General features: G+C 45.0%; 1 protein-coding gene across 1 annotated transcript in view; it reads right to left on the bottom strand.

Annotated features, from left to right (window-relative positions):
- The window catches only part of FASN (fatty acid synthase), a 46,434-nt gene extending 23,774 nt beyond the window's left edge, over positions 1-22,660 (bottom strand). Inside the window, exons 1-16 of the mRNA XM_068913209.1 lie at positions 22,229-22,660; positions 14,552-14,698; positions 13,630-13,782; positions 12,176-12,349; positions 11,034-11,234; positions 10,473-10,595; positions 9,702-9,817; positions 9,301-9,435; positions 6,965-7,424; positions 6,413-6,600; positions 5,439-5,628; positions 4,288-4,382; positions 3,717-3,851; positions 3,212-3,415; positions 921-1,036; positions 263-438 (exon numbers count right to left, since the gene is read on the bottom strand). Coding sequence (XP_068769310.1) covers positions 263-438; positions 921-1,036; positions 3,212-3,415; positions 3,717-3,851; positions 4,288-4,382; positions 5,439-5,628; positions 6,413-6,600; positions 6,965-7,424; positions 9,301-9,435; positions 9,702-9,817; positions 10,473-10,595; positions 11,034-11,234; positions 12,176-12,349; positions 13,630-13,782; positions 14,552-14,678 — 2,593 coding nt within the window. The 5' untranslated portion in view covers positions 14,679-14,698; positions 22,229-22,660. The remainder of the gene's footprint in view (positions 1-262; positions 439-920; positions 1,037-3,211; positions 3,416-3,716; positions 3,852-4,287; positions 4,383-5,438; positions 5,629-6,412; positions 6,601-6,964; positions 7,425-9,300; positions 9,436-9,701; positions 9,818-10,472; positions 10,596-11,033; positions 11,235-12,175; positions 12,350-13,629; positions 13,783-14,551; positions 14,699-22,228) is intronic.
- Between the last annotated feature and the right edge of the window lie 377 nt (positions 22,661-23,037).

Below are 23,037 nucleotides of genomic sequence, written 5' to 3'. Positions count from 1 at the left end.
TCTGAAAGGGGTTCTAGTGGTTTCCCCAACCATCCTGCCTGACAACAAGCAGCTCCTAAAACTGCTGTCAGTCTGAGGCGAGACAATTATCTGCTCAGTTCATATTCCTTCATCCCACTTCGACAGCAGACCCAGGCTTCTAGAGAAAACGTCTCAAGCTTCAGGAGACTGCTTTAAGGATGCCGCTTTGAGTTTCTTTTTCCCTAGTGTTACAAAAAACGTAAAGGTAAGGGGGGAGGGGGAAAGGGACAGGCACACACACCAATATTGTAGACTGAAGCTGATGCAGAGCCTTTGGAACCTGCTGGAAAGTCTTCAGCTTTTGGAACATCCCAGTCCTGGCTGTGGTCCCATTTGATACATGGAGAAATAAGGGGGGTTCCCACTGGGACAGGGTATTCCACAAGTGGGAACAAGTTATTTCCAAGAACATTTATCCTAGGAAGACAAAAAAGGATCAAGATTGGGGGGAGGGAGGGAGGGAGAGGGGAGAGGAAAAAAATAAAAAAAAGAAAAAGAAAAAAAAAAGGTTGACCGTAGTACTTAAGAAGTCAGACAGTAATAGTTCGCGGGACTCCTAGAAAAGTCTCAGACATGGAGCCCAGGAACACTGCAGCCAAATTTGTAATTCTAACAATCCACGAGATTCACAGTTCATTTTCATGAGCTAGTCCAGGTTCCTAGGCCTCTGGAATGGGACTCCTTCCCTTTGAAGGGCACCTTCCCAGCCCAAGCAGTTTCTAACTCAAGGCAAATTTTCCTAAGTGGTGTAACTATGCAAAGCAAAGAGGTAAATCCCATCCTTTTCCATGTTTGTTAAAGCAGTATCTCAATCCTTGTGAGGATAAGCAGGCCAGGAAAGAGACCCGAATTCTCTCCCAACTGATAACCCACTCACCCTTCTCCCTTAATCTCCTTACCCAGTCAAATGAATCTTTCCAGTCTGTGTTAGAAAGAACTCCAGGTTATTTTTGTGGTCTCTCTTCATCAAAGGTAGAATGGTGCAAGTTGGTTTCAAAGTTCTCCTCAAGATAGCCTGGTCAAGTAGAGTTCAGAAATCACTGCTGAAAAGCATCACTTTCTTCTTTGTCCCTGAATGTATTTCTCTACAGATCTCACACCATTTCTGCTTCTGTGCCAAGAGTTCTGTGCCAGGTGCTTGAATGTGCACCATTTTAAACAGGAAGAGAAGGAGTAGCAGAACAGCCACCTCCCAGCCACCAAAGACGTTACATTTCTCATAAGGCAGAACCTATATAATATTCATAAAATTCTGCCGAATTACAAACCTCTCTTTCCCAAGCAGATCGTCAAGTAAAGTCAAAAGTTGCACTTCAAGAACAATATTGCAATATTATCCTCTCGAGCCTCCCACTTGTGTGCACGCACACAGAGCTTAGGGGCTCTTGCTCCCAGGATCAGCCCTTTCACTCTGAAGCATCCCACAGCTTTTTTCCAAACAATAGCTATTAAATTAAAAACCTTGCCCTGGACATCTGCTCTTTAATTTGGGGCTGTGTCTTTAAATAGGAGAAGGAAGAGGGAAAGAAAAAACAGGGCACCTTCAAATCCAGCTGATGAAATCCTTAGCTGTTTGCATGAGAGTCCAGAATTGTATGATTTCAACATGAAGTGCAAAAATCTTTTCACAGGAAGGGGGGGGGGGGGGGAGGGAGGGAGGGAAAAAGTCTGCCTAAACAGCTCGGTTCTGATTATGCCTTTCTCTGTCTACCTGGAAGTCACCTTCAAAGTACAAATAAGCCCAACATGACATAACAAATATATACTGGATCGGAACTCAAGCATTGTACAACCCTGAAACTTGATTCCCAAATAACTATGATTCTGCTTAGACTTTTCACCTCTAGCATGCCACATAGTAAACAAAAAGAACCAGCCCTTGAGCTTTTTAAGGGACAAGCACAAGACCTATGGCATTGATCTTGGGGGGGAAGCACATCCTTGCCGACTGCAGGGAGACTTTAATTCACATTATAGTCTCAAAAGGGGACAAAATGGGAAAAAGGTACTGATTATTTATACACTTGTATCCAAGAAGTAGGCTTCACAGCATGCATGTTAGGTCCTGACTGCCGGTCACTATGTAAGTATTGCCCTACGCAAGGTGGCTAAATACGGTCGTCCAAGAGCTGTAATCCACTCCCCCAGTTAGGCTTCTCGGAAAATGAAGGCAAAGGCTTCCAATATCATCTAACTCTCAGGAAGTTCCCAAAATACACCTCTAGCTATAGTTTAGAAAAATAAAACATTTTTAGTGGCGTTCTAAAAAAAAAAAAAAAAAAAAAAAAAGTGACACATACAAGACACTTTGTGAACACCTGATGTTATAGACGCTCTGATCAACTTCCCAAACACTTCGGCATCTGTTGCCATACAAATTTGCTTTTAGCTACAGTCACCTAATTAATATCCTCTCAAATAATGTTGTTGATAAGCAGAGCAAGACTTTGCTTCAGCATAATGATAATCCAATAATCAGATTCCCTGGAAGATGGGGGAAATGTGAGAGAGAGGCCCACCTCCCCCAACATTCCCCCCCTACCCCCTGGAAGGGGTTCAAAGGCACAGCAAACCAAAGAACCTCAAACTAAATTCAAGGTACAGATGGTGATAAAAAGATTTTCATAGAGAAGGCCTGTTATTCTTGCCCCCTCCCCCCAAACATCATTTATCCTCACTGCATCCAAATAACCATTGAGGGCTGGAGGAGAAAGAGGCTTTTCAGTCACCCATATTTCTTTGTTGCCTCCTTTGAAGTCTCCTAACAAAATAAGGATCTAGGCCTAACTCAGCTTAGTGAGACTGACAACATCACAACCCAAGGTATTAAGGTTTCACATTATTCCTCCTTGTTGCCTTCTTTGCACACACACTATTTGATCCAAATGATTAAGGGCTTTTCCTACTCATTGCACAGTTCAGCGAGCTGGCTATCAGCTATCTGAAATGCATGGCAATGAATAAAGGCAACTATGTGAATGTGTGGGTGGGGAAGTGGTAGTGTGTTGGGATATGCCTTTTTTTTTTTTTTTTTTTTTAAATCCTAAACGTGGGAGAGACTTGAAAGTACTAGTTCTGAGAACATTTTCTCCCTCCAGAAATGCGGTATTCCTCAGTCCTCAGACCTTCAATCTCCTTCCTGCAGTAGCATACCAATATAGTAGCTTACTGATGTAATTGAATACGATACCTGTAAGAGAGCATGTGGCGCAATCTCCACTACAACAGCATTCTCTGGAATATGCTTCAGACCTTCATGGAACAGCACTGGATTCACCAGGTTGTTCACATGATACTCTGCAGAGGAATTCCTAGCCAGATCACTCTGCCACTGAGATTCAGGGATAGATGTACTGATCCACCTTGCTGAACGAGGTTTAGGGTATGGAATGACCTACAGATAGGTAAGACAGAAGAGGAAGAAGAGTTACAAGTTACAGATGACAGTAAGAGAGGCAAAAGCAAGCCCATCCTTCCCTCCCCTCCCTTTATGGGCCATTTTTCTCAGCTTGATTGCTCAGGATATCCTTCTGCTTGAGACCACAGGACATTTAACCGTAGGTATCTCAGAGATCTACACACTCTTTAAAAGATTTCCTTCCCTCCTAAAAGAGGACGCCCCCTTAAGCTCAACCTATACTCAAATCCCAGGTGTCCTAGAATAAGCCATGTGAGAAATAATTGAGCAATATTACCTTTTTCAGGGCACTGAGCAGCACTGGTGCGATAGATGCCATGTAATAGGAATGAAATGCAACCCCAGCACTGCGCACCTCCTTTGCGAACATGCCATCCTTTTTCAGTTTGGCTACAAACTCATTCACAGAGTCCTAAGAAGAAGAAGAAGAAGAACAACAGAAGTGCATTAAACAAAAGCCTGCAACATACTCAGGATCTGGATGAATTGCTGCACTCCCCCTATATGCTCCATCACTTGGCACTTAAAGGGAGCCTTACGCCATGACGCTGTTACTGTCCTTCCGAGTCTTATCATTCATCTCTCAATAAGCCCATGGCTGTAACATTATTCAGCATGTGAGATCTGTAATCGCTAGTTCACTGGGGCACTAACATCACTTTCTTTCACAGGACGTTTGACTGGTTATGTTCCTAAAAAGCACCATCTCCCCTCCCATCATTTCACTCCAGCTTCCCTTTGCAAGAAGCTGAACCTTCACTTGACTTCACATTTTCTCCAAACTGGAGCTTCCCAAGTCCCAGTCCCAGTCCCAACTCTGGTGTGTACCACATTAGTTCCTTGCTCACCAGAGGTCCAGAAACAGTGACAGTATCTTCAGAATTGTGACAGGCGGGTACCACATTTGGCGGACAGCGATGCTTACATTCCTCCCATGTCAGACCTGCAGAAAGACGATCTCAGGACAATACAAGTGTTTCTAGCAGTGAGCTGTGAGCCTCATGAAGGGAGGCAATCATACACACAGGATCTGGCCATTTATTACATTTATACAAGTCATTGAAGACACCTGAACTCAATATCAGATTACAGAAAAACAAATGCAGCAGTCTGAGACAAGTTCTATGGTAAATTGTCATGTATTTAACATCAAGCAAAAGAAAGTCTAATTAGATAGCCCCTTGGAGCACTAGTTAAAATAAGAAGATTATAACAAGTGATCTAGTCATCAAACCTACTGCACTAGACCTGTGACAGCTTTTCTCTGAAAAGAAGCGTTTCAGAGTTTTTTAAATGACCACTGTGCCAATAAGAAGCAGAAAAACAAGTGTGCAACAAACAATCATTTTATTTAAAAACATACGAGACGCCACAAAGCCAGACAATAAAAAACTACTGGGTCCATAGCTCAAGACTTCACTGAACAGAGGCCAAAACTATATTCTTTACTTTCCCCGGAGACACAGATAAGCTTTGCTCAGTGTTTCTAAGAAGAGCTTCTTCCTAAGTGTTAGTACACAAGAGCCAGTCCTATCATCAGGTCTCCCCCTCGAGCTATAATGGCAGTACACTGTACAATACAGAAGTTTCTTACTGGTTTCATGCCTCATTACTCTTGTGTACATCAGAAGTCTCTCCTTTTGCCTCTTTAAGTCAAGAGACAAAAACCTCAGTGCTATAGATGTTCATCCCTTTTCAGGTAGATTATCAGTGCTTTTGTCATTTGTCACTTGCCAATAAACCTCGCCATTTCCACCTAGGTTGGGATGGATGACCCAAATTCTACTGTATTCCAGGTCAGAGGTAGCTACCATTACATTAAGTTCAGTATTTTATAGCCCTTTGTTTTTCTGATGTAGAATGGAAAAGAGCCAGCAGTATCTAAAGTTTTATAGACACACCACATTTCAGAGCCTGATTTTATCCTAATGCCATACAACAGAACAAATGTACTTTCCTGTATCACCTATTTGGTAAGGATCTACTATTAGCTACCTACCGACAGCAGCCATTCCTCCTGGGGGTAATTTGGCCTCTTTAACACATCGTCCTCGCCAATAAGCGGCAAGAATGGCTTCTTCATGACTTAAAGAATTATCTGCATAGCCACAAGCTAGTTCTCCCACTGAGTGGCCCAAAATCCCATCAGGTTGCAGACCTGCAGCCTTCAGCATGTCAATCTGGGCAACCTGCAGGGAAAAGTACGATTAGTGATTCCACACCAGAGTAAGCAGGCATCATGCCTCAACAAAGGGTATGCTACAGGGCAGCAGTGAGTATATTACAAAATGGCTTTCCTGTACAGACTTTGTTCTTGGCCTCACCGACATTTTCTTCACAAGTGCAGTTCCAGTCTCATTTCAAAGCAAGCTCAAGAATCATGATGCGACTCCAGTATTGCCTGGGCCTCTCCATTAGCTAGACTTCCACTAGGAAGTTATTTCCAACAATAGGATTTTGCAGAAGAGCATGTCTGTACAGAGTAGAGTCAAAGTGGTCTGGAAAGCTGGCCTTAAAACTATGCCTTTTAATAAAAGGCATTGAATCCTACACTGACATTCATCCAGAATTAAGAGAACTTTATTTAACACCATTAAGTTCATTTTCAAAACAAGTTTTAGAAGGTAAAATATAGAAATATTCCATAGAACCTTGTTTCTTAGCACAAACTTTTACACAAAACTTCAGGCATTCCTCAGTCTCTTAAAGGAAGAAACTGCCCCATGTATGCACACAAATCAGTTTAGGTCAACATTCCCCCAAGCGTCTTCAAAACAACAGGACCCAAAACTATCAAGGATGCAACACGCTTTCCTGTCAGAGGTATATTTCTAACAGATCACCATCATTTGCTGATTACACAGACTTACTAATTAATCCATACGACTTTTTACCAGCCAAACAGACACATTAGCATATGGATTGAGGCTAGGAAAGGGTCCATGTCACCCTCCATCAGTCATTCAGTCTTACCTGAATAGCAGCTAGTCCAACAAATGCATGGACAGTGTCATCAAAAGTGTTCTCATCTGCATGCAGGAGCAGGTCTGAGACCTTCAGCCCTGTGTCCTTCAAAGCCTCATCTGAACGCAGTATAGACTGGCGAAACAGATCCAGCTTCATTAGGCTCAGGCCCATACCTTTCCACTGTGTTCCCATGCCTGCAAGAAAAGCAAGGAGAATGTGAGCTTTGGTAATACTCAATACAAGGAGCAGACATCACATACTTGCTCTGGCAGTGAAAGAACTCTATCTATAAGCAAAACATTGTAGATTTCTAATACCTTCTAAATTAAACACTGCTTTTCATTCTCCTGGACTTTGCCATCATCAGAAGATAGCTGAATTGGAAGGATTAGATAAGAAAACTAGGGACATGAGTCTCCTACACTTAGCAAAGGGCTGCATGATAGTTCCTCATGCTAGAAAGTGGAAAAGAACGTTAAACAGAGCACAGGATCCAATAGCTCAAACCCCAGAGCCACAAAGGAATGCAGAAGCCTGGACCCATTGCTGTGGTGTTACCTGAGCAGATGTACCAGAGTGGTCTAGCAGATGCCTGAACTTGCTGGACCTCATTTATGTCACTTTCACTGCCAACTAGCGTGTAGCCCCTGTAGGGCATGGAAGATACAGGAATCGCAGAGATATCACTGAGCAGGCTTAAAAATGGGCTGCATCTTCCATGTTTTCTGCTCTCTTGAATTAGTGTTTCCACAGCTTCCTGTGTTCTGCCACAGATCTGGACCAGTCGCGGCAAGTTACAAGTCTCCAGAGGCTGGCGTTTCTTCTCATTTGGCCTCAGAATGACATGAGCGTTAGACCCTCCAAAGCCAAAAGAATTGATACTGACAAGGCCACCTTTTACTGGTGTTGGCTTACACACCACCTGCAAAGAGCCATCTTGTAAGGCAGGAATATCCGGATTTGGGGAATTGAAATGAAGATTTGGAGCCCACAGCCCATGTTCCAGAGAAAGAATGACCTGAAAGAGACAGAGTAACATGTGTTCCATATTTGCTTGTAGAAAACATTTTCTATTGTTTTACTATTAATGATTACATAGCATACACTTAAGCACCATGGCTTTTATACAGGTTTGAGAGTATAGTACAGCGAGTATACACCAGAGCCACCAAGAGGCTTTGTCTTTGCTATAAAATAAATAATTAGGCCAAGTAGTTCAAAAGTACACGTAAGTTGTTCCCTCCCATACTAAAGCGACCTCGGCAAACCCTAGTTTCCTTCCTGCCTGTTCATATACGTAATAGATTTTCAAGTCTGAAATCCGATGCTTCCAGGATCTATTTTCCTGACTGACATCTCACATATAAGAAGCATTTTATGGAATCCCAAAAGAAAATGCTTACAGTAACTTCAGACTGCCTGAGACGGTAGCTGTCTTAGAGATAGCTGGCTCGGTTTATTTTCCGGCTTGATTTCAAGGATCCCTAATCTGCCATTCTGATCAACTTCCCAATGTTAAAATATCAAGTGCTGCCCAACTGTTAGAGAATCAGGAACAGAGCGAGCATTTCCAACACCCTTCCAAACAAAGCTTCCAATGCTTTCAAGATACCAGATCTGGGAATCAGACCTAATACAACTTAAGAAAAGTATAGGAAGAGACACTTTAGCAGACATGGCGGGTGTTACAGGCTGTTGCTTGCAGCTGTAGGTTCTGATACAAAGTTAAGTGAAAAAACTTATGGAAAAGAGTGAGAAAACATGATATATCAGAGAAGCCTACAAAAAAGAAATCAGGTATCTTCTTTTCACAGTTCTGTACCTTTTCTAAGGAGCACAGACTCGTAAAGAACACCTCAGAGTTATGATCCTGTCCTGACAGACGACAGCAAAACTACACAAAGCAAATTGTTTACAGACTACAATGTAGTAAGGCTGGAGAGGTTTATTTTATGAGTCAGTCAACGTTCCTTCTACTGAAGGAGGTCTCAGCCTGGATGATAGAGATTAAACAAAAATAAAAAACCAAAACACCCGACACTTTCATCTAAAGAACGATATACACTGCAGTTTCCAAACTTTTTTTTGCAGTTAAAGTTATTCACAGGGAGTAGTATCTATTCAGGTCATAACCACTTTAAAGAGCCTAAAGTACTAGCAGTGACAATACACGTTGCTTCAATCTGCACGGCTGTAAGGTTTTCAGTAATAGGCTTACAACCAAGCATGAACATTAGCTAGCTCTCTGCTAAGCAGTTAGAAGCCAGCACCGATAGATGATTGTCTGTCTATAGCAGTAGTTAGTAGGCCAGCTGGTTGCTAAGACAACCAACTATCCAAGTTGGAAGTCTGACATACTGAAGAACTCACCTGGCTTCTTGCCAATATGAGAGACAGACAGAGAAGAGGAGGAGAAGACACATCCCTGACAAACAGCCAGAAGGATCAACTACTCTTTCGGCACTGAGCCCAAACTGCCTCTTGGGTCTGTGTCAGCTACCCAAAACACTTATATTGTTCTACTTGTACCTCCCCCGAACCCAAATGACTTATAGTGCAGTTCTGCTGGAAGTTCTGGTGCAAGAACAATCAATAAGGTGATCACAAAGCCTTTATTCTGAGCACAGTCTGAGCTCCTGTAGGATTCATTAGGACAGGAGGATTAAAAATGTACGTGTATACTAACACCCCCCCCCCTCCCCAAGGGTCACCTGAGCATTCATGTCCAGCCAGCAGCATAACCACTTGAGCTTTTAAAAGTATTTGCAGATGAAGCAAGGAGTAATGAAATAATAAGCGAGAATCACCAGAATTCATTATAAGTTTACATCTTATCCTGGCTCAGTGCAAACTTTCTTAAAAGCCAGCATTTTCCTTCTCAAGTCATGCATTACCTTCACTAATGCGGCAAGCCCAGAGGCAGGTTCTGGATGACCCATGTTTGACTTTGTTGAGCCAATCAGCAGTGGCTCTCTCTCACACTGGCAGAAGACATTTACAATGCCATTTACTTCCTGTGGATCTCCAACCTAGTAAGAAGAGAATCAGAATGACAACTAGCTAATACTTCCAAAACACACTGCAGAAGAAAAATCTGAAAAAGATGTTTGGGTAAAATCCAAAAGTGGTGAAGCAGTACCCATTCCCATAACGGATGTACAGGGGAAAATACAGTTCCTTCATGTTTGTTTTGAAAGAACAAGGAATAATTTGAGGAAAAAGTGTGACAAGGGGCACAGGGAAAAACAACAGGAAAGAAAAAACAACAACAACAAACAGAGGAGGCTGCACTGACCTTGGTGCCTGTCCCATGAGCTTCAACATACTCCACTTCTGCTGGTTTGATACCGCATTCTCTGTACAAAGAGCTGACCAACTGCTGCTGCATCTCTCCAGATGGGAATGTCACACCTAGGACCAAAATTGCCATCAATTCCTCTCTCCCATCAGACGCTTGCTTCCTGTTCTGGTTTTAGTGTCCTTTTAACTGGTTAGGGCTACAAGCTCCGAAAAAAAGAGACCAAGTAAACCTTTTCAGGATTTATAGCTATGCCTTTGGCACAGGGTACAATAAGCCTATCATGCTCTTGGGAAGAAGGGGATCCAGAAAGGGAGCTAAATCAATGGTTTAGACTAGTATGAGAAGACACTGGTTAACAGGATATGAAGAGGTGTCCAGAACAAGCAGAACATGTGAAACTCGGCGCGTCCATGACTGGAGAGTGGGAGAAATGGGAGAGCAGCAGGGAAAGAGCCTTCCAGTAATAAAAATGCCTATGTGTCTACTATCACTGCAAAAAGGTTATTACAGAGGTATCCTGAGGAAGTCAAAACTAGTAACATGACACTCCTGTTAGTTTGTGCAGTAGAAAGAGCCGCTTGCCTTCTTGGATTCCTTCATAAAATAAAGGCCTGAGATCTGTCTTAGCAAAATAAAAATAAAATAAAAAATAAAATCTCACAGGCCTAGAGAAAGTGAACTCCTTAAAAGCCATAGGCCCATCTTTGTGATGATCAAGACTGGACAGTTCTGTAGAATCTCACTTTTCTGTGGCTCAAAGCCTACCTTGCTCCTTAAAACCATCAGTGTTACTCCCAGCATTGACTATTGTGGCATAGATCCGTTTAGCCATGGATTTCTTCATCAAAAGAACAACAACAGCAGCTTCAGAGCGACAATATCCATTTCCTGTGAACAGAGGGAGAAGAACACGTCCCTAATCTGAAGAATTCTGCTCAAGTAGCAAAATGTCATACACTATGGTCATCTCATTCCTAAGTGCTGTTTAAAACTGATTGCTTTGAGAATACAATATAGGCATTTCTTTTAAAAATGCATGCCCTAAAAAAAAAAGCTATCTGCTTATCACAAATGAAAATTTCCATCAAGAGATCACGTCATTTCCTCTCCTTAATGGTAGCGAAATGAACCACACAGTTTATTCTCCATAGTTAGTTTTCCAGGTTCAATTAAGCATGCAACATAAATAAGAGCAGCTATGACATACCCTGAACTTTAAGTGCACTGTTTGAGACACTGGCTCTCTGCTGTTTTACAGGAGTATCAGGTCACACCCTCAGCAATAAAACTCATACAACACAACAATATTTGGTGCTAATGCCATACCTGAAACATCAAAGGCCTTACAGGCACCATCAGGACTAAGCATACCAAGTTTCATGAACTGCACAGAAGTGTTGGGTTTTAGCAGAAGGTTGACTCCTCCTACCAGGGCTGCACTACATTGTCCGTGGCGAATTGCCTTGTAAGCGTTTTCCAGAGCGATGAGACTAGAGGAGCAGGCTGTGTCAATAGTTATGCTTGGTCCTTAGGGAACAGGAAAGGCAGGGGGGGGGAAAAAAAAAAATAAATGAACTAACCAAAAATTTCTTTTTACTGTTCATTTTCTAGAGTTGTTTGCTAGAGACTACAGGATTCGGGGAAATGTATCCAAAGAAAGCTAAGTAAAAGTTGCTACAGAACATTAAAGGTAATCCTGATACACTGGGATACAAGTATCATCACCTTGGCCTGCTTACCAGATAATAAGGAACAGGAAAGAAGAAGAAGAACATGCCAACAGCTTGGTTTTAAGGGTACCTTTTCACATTATATCTATCAGTTTCCATCCAAAAAAGAAATTGCACTGTTGCAGGCAGGTCTCATCTATTTCTCTGTTCTCACCACTAAAATCCCTTCCTCTTCCTCGTGCTAACTTGGCCATGACCGCAATGTCCAGCTGCTCTGCATAGGAATTCCCATCCCTCTACTTCACCTTCAAGGCCACAGACAGTTCTAGTCATATCTGTGCCTTCAATATACCATTTCGGTACTCCCCTCAATTATTTCACTTTACTCAAGCAAAAACAAACAAACTCACTCACCACCTTTTCCCATTACATTTCTTTCCTTCTAGTCAATTCACCTCTGGGCAAATTTCTACATGACTGGATATCAAGTAACAGTCTAAAGGCTGTTTAAAGCAAGATCTGGACCCTTTTTCTGAGGGCCTTCTGCCATCATCTTCATCTTCTTTCAGATGAATGCCAGCTATGCCGATCAGAAGCAACTGAGGTACAAAGCTTTACAATGAATCTCACCACACGTTTTTTGCTTCCCATTTGCCTCCTCATAACTGTTGCATGCTGCTTCCTTATCCCAGAAGGGTCTACGTCATCATATCCATCTCACCCCTCCAGGGAAGCTATGGAACAATCATGCTCAAATTGCAATTACTCATCAGCACTGACAGGCTTTGGGACACTTACCTGTTAAATCATAAAAGTAGGAAATCCTGTTGGCAAACATAGCACGCTGGCAGCCAGTCATACTGTACCCCAAAAGCTCTTCAGGGTCTTGGCTAAGGGCTTCAGCAGCTTCTGACCCACTTGCACCAACCCACACACCTGTGTCTGTGCCACGAAGGGTGCCTGGATTAATACCTATGGGAATATTGGAAGGTAGATTATGGCAGACAAACTCAAAACGAAGGGCAAACTACGGGAACACCAGGTACGTTCCGCCACTGGGTCATGAAATACAGCTTCTTACTGTTCCTTTCTGGCAGACCTGTAGCATTGTTCCCTTACCAATAGTTACCTCTCCACCTCCTTCAATTGCAGGCCTTACAAATCTTTGGCGTTGTTTTTTTGGCCAGGACATATTGCCTTGGGACAGCTTTTCAGCTTAGTTGGGCATTGCTGAAGTCTCGTATAGAAGTGGTACGGACTATGCAAAATACAAACGCTGATCAGATAAGCTAACAGGTGACTTCCAGCGCAGAGAAAACTAGCAGACAGAAGAGGAGAAAAAAACGCAGCCCTCAGAATATCACGTGAGCACAATCTACCTATCCACACTAGAGGCCTCTGGAGTACAAGAGTCATTAAGCACAAAAGCCAACAACCTGGAATAAGAAACAATTCTGCTCTGAAAGGCTGCGTGGCAACTTTGACTTCTGGCAACGTCTGCTCTTTCTTTTCTGGGCTACAGGAGTTCTGGACACAAACAGACTATTCAGGCCTTGGGACTGACACTAAGCAGCAGAGCAGCAGGTGTCAATTTGTCAGTATTAGCGGGCTGTTTCCAACTTTGTCCATGTGCTTCTTATGTTCAGATGTGAAACTGAGTAAGAACAAACTTTGTTACTTATTCTGTGGGTGAATAATTCGAAAGCTCAGGATAGTGGCAGTGATGGCGAAAGGAGGCTCCAATTTCTGAAAGCACATCCCCTAGGTAAGCTTGTTAAGGTAGTAGCTCAAATGCCACATATTTTCAATGAACCTGACCAAGGCATAGGAACACATCAGGTCATCTGCCATCCTTTTAGACTATGGATGAGAATTCTATTCGAGTCTTCTTTGGTTTTGACTGCAGTTATACCCTCTGCCTTTAACAGGCAAAGGAATCTATTTTGGAATATCATGATAGAGCACGAGCATAGGGACACCAATGTACAAAAAGCTCTTCCCCTGTTGGCTATTTAAGTGTTTCTGCAGTACTGGTTGTTCTGTTACGAGACAGATTTGTGGGCAAACAATGTAGATTTCCTAGTTCAAGTTCTAGAGAAAATAGCTTTGTTCTAACTCTCTTACCAGTTCTTTGGTCTCCTCTCTGTTGTGATAGCTTTCTCGTGTTAGAACTCATCATAGATTCACATCTGCACCTGCTGCACAGCAGCAATACAGCACAATTCTCCCTCTTCAGCCATTCAGCTGCTTACCTCCATCCAAAATAGCTTCATAAGAAACTTCTAACAGCAAGCGAAGTTGAGGATCCATTGTATTAGCTTGTTTGGGGTGAACCCCAAAAAAAGAGGCATCAAATTTGCTTATGTCCTTGAGCTTTCCATTTCTCTTGGGCAGTCCATAAATTCCTGAGAAGGAAAATTCAACATTGTGAATGACCACAGCCGATTCCTGATTACATGTGAAACCTCATTTCCATATTGCAGCACCCACAGTGCTATGAGATCATCTAATGTCCCATCTCTGTAGATCCCATATGGGAATTAGAAAGCTGCGTTAACAAAAAGGCTTGTGAATTGTAAGACTTTCCAAGATATGGCAGCAAAAGGTATCTATTTGCCAGAGCACAAATACTTACAGGCAAGCTGTGCCAAGCACATACACAGACTGAATCAGTGGTCGCCAGTTAGAGGAAAAACAAAAGCTACTTTTCACTTTTGCAGATCATGAGCTTTGAATTAGATAGACATGGGCCAAACATTTCAAGAAGACGATCAGACAGACAAGAACGTTGTAAAAAGTCATAAATCATGGGATTGCAGTCCCTCTGCTACTTCCAAACCCATAAAACTGACAGTGGTCTTATTACAGCTGTCAACAGCAGGTCCAAGATTAATGATGCTGCTGTGTTAAAGCTGCTCTGTTAGAAGTGTTCTGTACATAAGCTACATAGAACTTTAACTAGTTACTATTGCATGAGACATGCCATTATAAAATGGATTACATAAGACTTTTATAGAAGTGTTCTGCTCCTGAATTTCTTGGTATCTGCATCAGAAGCGATTTTGAAAACTCTGGCAGGGTTTCCCTGTTTGACAAAACCTTTCACTTCATAGGATAGTTAACCTGACAAGCTCAGAACTCAAGGCTCTGAAAGGAGAGATGATGAGCGCTCACCTGGTTTCCACCTCCGATCATCCTCTGTGACCATATCAACTCCATTAAGTAGGTTCTCCCAGAACTCTTGCAAGTTCTCCGATTCTGGCAGCTTTCCTGCTATGCCTGCAATCACCACGTCCTCCATCTCTTAACTTCTCCCTGTCGCTGAGATCCAGAAAGCAATAATACTAGTAAGCTTTCACACAGAGAAGGAGACTACATGTGTCCCTAGCCTTCCTGACGTGTTGTGACAAACAAGTGTATTTGCAGGGAGAAACACCCACACAGGAACAGCCCGTGGAGCCTCTAGTACAAGAAGATATCCTACCTAATCAAATTGACAATAAGATTTGTGGGGACAACGGAGACAAGAAAACTGATGCTAAAGGAGTGCTGGGCCCTGAAAACCCCCACTTTCTATATGACAACTAGAGAATGAACAGATCTAGCTTTACCAAATGCAGGGCCTCTGTGATGCCTGAGGAGAAGAAAGATTAATACGCTGGAGCGGAGGTGGGTGGGGAAATTATGAAATACATACAATAAAATATGTAATTACAAGGCAAACCTAACAGGCAGCAAAACAAGTTCTACAATCATTCCAAAGTTAAATACTAACTTAAGAATCAAGAATCAGAGACTTCGTTTACAAAAAAACCAACCAACCAAAAAGCGCAGAGATGACAATACATCTTAGCACCCTTCTAAATACCTGAAACAAGTTTTACATATAACGTGTTCCCCAAAACACAGAACCTGCACTGGCACAGTTAGGGGACCGGACATGGGGACCTACGCCCATGGGCAGAGGGCGATGCTTTAAAACACAAGTCAGCAGAATAGATCTGTATTCCAGTTGGAGTGGCGGGGAGGAAACCCTGGCTGTTGTCCCTGAAGAATTTGTATTCTAGAACTCCAACCTGAAATTACACAGACAGCACCAGGCCAGCATGAGCAGCATGGAAGGCCATCCATACAAGTCACAACATCAAATAATAGCTCGTATATTACAGTCACCACATTTTTTTAAAAACTTTCTTTGTATTACATTGAAAGAATTATTAGCCACTAAGTAGAGAGACAGCAAGTTAATCCAATGTTCCAGTTAAGTTCAAGTTACAGCTTGTAGACCTAAGCAGGCAAGTTCAAGGAAAAAGTATAAATGAAAGTGATTGCATGAACAGAGGACAAGAGGTGGGTAGTAAGCATTCACAGCACTTCCTTAAATAATTTTTCTGATGGTAGAGGCAAAAGATTCTCTTGCGTTAATGTGTTGGATTTTAGCAATTAAAAATCACAGTGAAAATTAGGTATTCAAATAGTTTGAAGTCTGTCTTAATGACTTCAAAGAAAAGATTGTTGTGTAAAACCTAAAGTTTTATTTCCATCACAGATTATGCTCCATAGTGCCATGCAAGCACTTTGCAAAAGCACTACTGGTGCTCAATCATCTTTCTGGCACAATACAACATCAACGGGTTAATCTTAGATGACCCTTTGCATTAATAGTTTTCCCAGCCCAAGAAACTTCATCTAGGCATGGAATCGTATCCTCTTTTTCTTGAGAGGATTTATCCATGGAAAAAAAAATTTGCACTTAGAAAGCCACGGTAAAAGGTTGTTCACCTCATGGTTCTGCAGCCTCCTTCAGAAATTCTTGATGCTTTGAGCAAAAATAGGCCTCTCTTCCATCCATACATTGCACAGGCAAAACACCTTCCCGTGAATGAAAGAGGTTGGGGCACGGGTGTGTACATGTGCGTAGGAGAAACAAAGCCCTTTGCTTTGCAAGGCTTTTGCTGAGGTGTAGCCCAGACACCACACAATACCACAGATGCTGCCCGATTTCTTTTACCCTTCTTCTTGCCTTCAGTAGTTATCATCATTTAGATCTGTGGAGTAACTGCAGAATTATGCAATGTGTAATACTCAGAAGTAGAAGAGATGATTACCTCTTCCAGCCCATTCCTTCTGGGAGCAAAAACAGAATTGTTCCCAAAAGACTATCTTGGATTTCTCAACCTCATATTAAATACTTTAGACAACAGAACCACAGAATCACAGGTTGAGATTGGAAGGGTCCTCTGGAGATCATCTACTCCAACCCCCCCCTCCCCCCACCTCAAGCAGGGTCACCTCGAGCAGGTTGTCCAGGTCCCTGTCCAGATGGCTTTTGAAGACTCCACAGCCTCTCTAGGCAACCCGCTCCAGTGCTCAGTCACCCTCACAGTAAAATAGCTTTTTTCTTATGTTCAACTGGAACTTCCTCCGTTTCAGTTTGCGCCCGTTGCCTCTCGTCCTATTGCTGGGCACCACTGAAAAGAGTCTGGCCCCATCCCCTTTACACCCTCCCTTCAGCTATTTATACGCATTGATAAGATTGCCGCCCCCCCCCCCCAGTCTTCTCTTCCCCAGGCTGAACAGTTGCAGCTCCCTCAGTCCCTCAGCCTTTTGCTCCTATGAGAGATGCTCCAGTCCCTTAATCATCGTAGTAGCTCTTTGCTGGACTCTCTCCAGTAGCTCCTTGTCTCTCTTGCACTGTGGAGCCCAGAACTGGACACAGCACTCCAGATGCTGCCTCCCCAGAGCTGAGCAGAGGGGAAAGATCACCTCCCTCCACCTGCTGGCAATGCTCTTCCTAATGCAGCCCAGGATGCCACTGGCGTTCCTTGCTACAAAGGCACATTGCTGGCTCATGGTCAACGTGTCCACCGGGACACCCAGGTCCTTTTCTGCAGAGCTGCTTTCCAGCAGGTCGGCCCCCAGCCTGTACTGCTGCATGGGGATATTCCTCCCCAAGTGTAGGACTCTGCACCCCCCCTTTATTGACCTTCATGAGGTTCCCCTATGCCCATCTCTCCAGCCTGTCCAGGTCCCTCTAAATGGCAGTACAGCCCTCTGGAGTATCAGCCACTCCTCCCCATTTTGTATCATCAGCAAACTTGCTGAGGAGGCACTCTGTCCCTTCATCCAGGTCACTGATGACTAAGTTGAATGAGACTGGACCCAGTATTGACCCCTGCGGGACACTGCTAGCTACAGGCCTCCAATCAGACTTTGCACCACTGATCACAACCCTCTGAAAACAGGCTGAATGGCAGGGCTCAGTCCTCCTCCCTGTGCGCTCATCTCTCCCGTACTTCATAAGCGAGCTGATGAGGATGTTACAGGAAACAGTAACGAAAGCCTTCCTGAAGTCAAGGTAGGCAACAGCCACTGCTCTCCCCATCTACCCACCCTATCATTCCATCATAGGAGTCTATCAGATTGGTTAAGCATGGTTTCCCCTTTGTGAATTCATCTAGAAGCTCCTCTGAGGTAAAAATCTATTGCACTCTGATTGTTCATTTAAACGGGAAAACAGTATCACTACTGGTTTTAGTCAGCAAATGCTGAAGGATCTTACTGAGGAACTATACCCCCAAACTGGAGTGGGTGGTCAATAGGCCCAATCCACTCAACTCTGAGGAGGAGCTTTTTTCATTTTTCTATTCCCAAATCCAGCAGATCAGTTCTGCTGTTGGCATCATCACTGTACCAAGAAAACCTGACCAAGGACCGCAGCTCTGCTACGCTCACAGCAGTTCAGCACTAGGAGCAGAGCAAGAATGAACCTGAGGCATGGAGCTTTCAATCCAAGACTAAGACATGAGACATACAAGATGCTTATGCGATTATGACTCAGTTTTATGCCACAGCTCTTTGCCTGGGGATCTCAAGGGACAGAAATACAAGTTATATTTCAAGGGATTGAAACTTCACTTCTTGGATTGTCCCTTCCTATCCCATATCATCACAAAAACTCCATCTAGGCATCGCCAATCTGGATAAAATACTCTTCTGGGAGAGTAAAGTAATGGAATTTATCAGAAAAGTAATCTCTGCCAACACGTTATGAATGTAGTTGCGCAAGACTGTGTCAAAGGCAGAGAAAAAGATGCTGTAGCAATCAAAATGTAAAAAAGGAGAGCCAAGAAGTTAACTTTAGCCGGGTTAATGGGTAAGAAGAGCCACAACCTAAGGATTTTTATACAAAAAGAACTTGAAAGATTTAGACTTGACACAAAGAGCTCCAAATGCCTAGGTCAGAGATAACATCCAACTTATGGACTGAAGCGATAGACACAGTGTAGATGATTTGCTGTGGAAAAGGTGAGTGGGGAAAGAAAAAAACATGAATTCTAAGTCATCTCTAATTAATCAGAGATTAAAGAGCACATTTCAGCAACCAATGTCATCTTCAGTCTTCCTTGGCAGACAGAAAGCAAGTAGAGACCATTTTAAAATTCATTGACATTATTCCAAAATGGTGTATTGAATTATCTTACTATATTAGAGACTCACTTTTTCTGTAAACGCTTTTAGACTATACATGGTATACTGACAGTTTGTGAAGTATAGGACACAGCACAGATCAAGAAAGACAATGATTTCCACAGATGTATTAAAGGAGATTGGACTACAGAAATATACATAGGAAATTTCTCCCATTACATTTGATGAACAGGGTAAATAAAAGCAACAGGTCAAAAAAGGAAACAAGAAAAGGTAAAAAGGAACAAACAGAATTCTCACATTTCTTAAGGGTGTATTCTATTGGACAGAACTAGATATCTAACATTCTCTTCCCTTGGTTTACCCGAAGGTTTTAATAACTGTGAATTCTTCCCAGACAGCTTACCTTTTTAAATCAAGGGGGAAAGGGAGGGATCCGAACATACTAGTCCAATAGACAACTCAGTTAAGCATAAGTTGCCACCACACTGGCTTTACACAATATTTTTTTGCAACAATATTGCATTGCTGACTCATTCAGTTTGTCACCTTGTAATAACTAACAATCCCCGACGGCATTATTGACTAGTAACCACTTTCATCACTTTATACTTGTGCTCTGGTTATCTACCTCCCACATTAGCCACTTGACAAGGTCGGTTTGTTTATTGATGCCAGTTCATTTCTTCAGTCACGTTACACCTTACTAACCACGTTCTCTATGTATTTGATACCTATCGGTTTCATGTGAGCCCAGTGCTACTACCAAGCTTACTTGCCAGTTGAAATATTGCTCTTCACTGCATTTAAGATAGTTGTTCATCAGTACCTCACTACTCTAGCACTAATAAAGAATCAAAAAGAAGAGTAGTAATCATTGCTTTGCACTATCCCTGGCAGCTGTACAACTACTTTTATAATAATTTTATCTATTTTGTTTCCCTACAAGAATATCCTTGCACCCACTCAAACTGTAAGATTTGGGGGGGAGGGGGGGAAGGAAGAGAGGAGACGTAGGGAGGGAAGAACTTGAAGACAAAGTTTGACTTCTTCTCCCACTTATACCTGACTACCCCAATCTCCAAAGATAATAATTTTCTTATGTGCTATACCTATGCCCACCTAAGCCTCAGTAAGAAAAAGGGGGAAGGGGGTGATGAGGCATACACATAGTCTTGCTGATCATTATAAATTTGAGATGGGGGTATTCTTTACCAAGCAGTCCACCAAGGGAAGCACATGGAGTCTGTTGGCAAACAAACAAAACCACCCAAACTCTGTTTTGCCTGAGGCACAGTTCAGTTTTCTAGATAGAGGTACTTGCTTTTATTTTTTTTTCAGTGTTATTTTGATGACTCTCTTCATGGTGGGCCAGACTCCTCAAAGCCAACTCACTGCTACTGGTTCTTGACAGTCCAAATCTTGACCCTTCTTTGGGGCTCCCATTATCTTAACTGGAAACATTCATGGGTCTCCTACAGCTTCCCTCAGCAGATAATGGTTTGCTTCCTTAGTTTAAGTATCACTATATTGTAATCCAGGTTTCCCAACCTCTGATTATCCAATTTGATTTTAATATCAAACCCAGTTTCTAAGATTTGTAATTAAAATTGTCATTACATAGGAAATTCACTTGTAGAGGGAGCAACAATGTCTATCTGTTAAACAAAAAAAAAAAAGTAACACAAGATGGCTTTCATTTTTTGAAAGCATTTGACTACTGTCAGTCTGTGTGCTATGGCTTCAATTTTACAAAGACCTGTTAACTGTCTCTGCTTTGAGGCTGGGTTTGTCCCACTGAGCACATGGGAAGTGAAAAGAGTAGCAGTGCATTTTCATATTTAAATAAACTATTTAGTAGGAAACAAAGTTTGGTTCAAAATGTTATTTGAGAAGATAATGTTAGATTTTGTTTGCTACAAAATGAACACAGCTGTTTGGATTCCCAGAGATCCAGAATGGATTGTACAAACACAAGTCTCCAAGATCACTATACTGGATTTTTTTTTTTTTTAAATAAACATCTGCCTGCAATTCTCTCCATGTAAGGCCACCATCCTCTGAATTCATCCACTAAGAGCAGCCCTTGAAAACACATTATGATTTTCAGCTTGTTTCAATAAACTTAGAAGCTGCAGGAAAAGGTGAACATTTTGCTCAAGCAGCTGAAATGGTTTTTTTTTTACTTGTTTTTAAAAGCAATACATGATCCAAAGCCTCCAATATTGTTCTTGGAAGAAGTATCTAAGTTAACAGACTGCTCTGACACAATCTGTTTCAATTTGAGCACATGAATGAGGCTTTTAGCTAGCAAAATGTGCATTCAGTATTTCAAAGGGCCCTACGCTGGGGGAAGAAGGTGAAGAGAAAGCTGCAGAAGAGGGACTGACAGAACTGCATCACCAAAAAGAGACCAGTGCACAACCAGTGAGGTTAATATAACCAGTTGCCTGAATGTAATAAAGTAGAAAAAGGGGATTTACTAATATATGCTATACCCTTTTTGAGAACGTTCCCTAGCATGTATGAAGAAGTCACCTTCAACTACGGAGAAGGCCAAATATCTGCTTGCAAGCTTCCATAGCCTACTAGTACTTTTTAGCCCATGACATCTTGGGAGATAAAACAGCGGACCAGAGTCTGCCTGCTGGCGCGCCGGGTCATTCAGTCACAGCGCCCGGTCCAGGGCGGCGCTGGCTCCGCGCCGGCGCTGCGCAGCGCGGGGCCGCCGAGGCCGCGCCGAGCCGCCCCGCAGCGCCGCCCGCCCCTCCCTCCGCGCCCCGCAGCGCCGCCGGCGGAGAGCGGCGCGCTGGAGGAGGCCTGGGAGGGCCGAAGGACTCCGCGCCGCTGGCCACGTGAGGCCTGCGCCCAGCGGCGCCCAGGCTGCGCCGAGCAGCATCTCTGCGCTGCCCTCGGCGCGCCGCGCCGCGCCGCTCCGCACCGGCCGGCGGCGCGGGGCCCCCGCCCGCCTGCTCGCCGCCAAGATGGCCGAGCGCCGGCGCCACAATGCAGCGGCTCAGCCTCCCCTCCGCGCCGCCTCGCCAGCCGGGAAAGCCGGAGGCTCCGGCGCGGTGCCCGCGCCTCGGGGCTCTCGGGCGGCGGGGCCTCTCCTCGGAACAGCTGCGCTGGGCCCCGGACGAACAGCCCACGGGAAGGGGACGGGCAGCCCCGGCAGCAGGGGTGCGGCGCGCACAGCGCCGGGGCGCGGAACCCGCTCGTTGTGCGGGCCGGGCCGCGCCGCGCAGACGCCCCCCCGCCGCCGCCGCCCCGCCAGCCGGATTCCCCGCGCAGCCCCGCACGGCGGAGGCGGCAAGATGGAGCCGCCGCGGCGCGGCTGCCGGGCTGCAGCAGCCCGCGGGGGCGGGGGCGGCGGCGGGCGCCGCTCCCCCACCCGCGCCGCAGCCGCGGCCCCGTCGGTACCTGCGCAGGTGCGGAAGGCTTCGTGCCGGTGGGACCCTGGCGTCAGCTCAGGGCCGGGACCGGGCTGCCGCGGGGTGGGCTCTCCGGGCGGGCTCGGGCGCTGCAACGGCCGGTGCCGGGCTGCGGGCTGCGCACCAGCCGCTGCTCCGCGCTCTCCTCACTGTCTCCCTCTAGCTCCCACCGCTATTTAAGCAGCCGCCACCTCCGGCGGCCACGCCACATGGGCTGACAGTTTACTCCTTGGCGCAGTCCAATGAGAGCCGGGGCAGGGCCACCCGGAGCCGGCCCTGGGGTGATGCCAACCCCCTGCCCGCCGGAGCTGCTCCACGGGAGGAGGGGACGCATGCTCGCTCCTCGGCCCTGGCCGGGCCGGGGCGAACCCAGGCGGGCTCCCGTGCCCGCGGCACCGCGCCAAGCTCCCGCGCCCCGCCCCCGAGCCGGAGGCTGTGAGAGGCCGGGCCCGGCGGGTGGCGCCTGGCTCCGCCTGCGCCCGTCGCGGCGGCCGCCGGCCTGGCCAGGGGCGAGGCCGCGCCGGCCCTCTGCAGCCGCGGGCCCCCGTTCGGCCGCCCCCTACCCCCGTCGGGTGTGCACACCGTGGGGCTACTAGTGCGCCAGCGCGGGCACCGTGGCCACAGCGAGGCGTGCGGCGGCTGCCCGACGGGCGCCGGGCCACGAAAGGCCGGACCGCGGAGCGGCCACGCGGGCCCGCGGCGCACAAAGAAAGAGGCGCTCCCCGTGGACGCGCAGTCACCGGCCGGCGCCCAATCCGGAGGCGGGGGCGTGTGGGCGGGGACGCGGCCTCGCCAATC

This window comes from Struthio camelus, chromosome 19 (genome assembly GCF_040807025.1).
Source record: "Struthio camelus isolate bStrCam1 chromosome 19, bStrCam1.hap1, whole genome shotgun sequence".
Classification (NCBI taxonomy): domain Eukaryota; kingdom Metazoa; phylum Chordata; class Aves; order Struthioniformes; family Struthionidae; genus Struthio; species Struthio camelus.
This window is presented reverse-complemented; position numbering and strand designations above follow the sequence as displayed.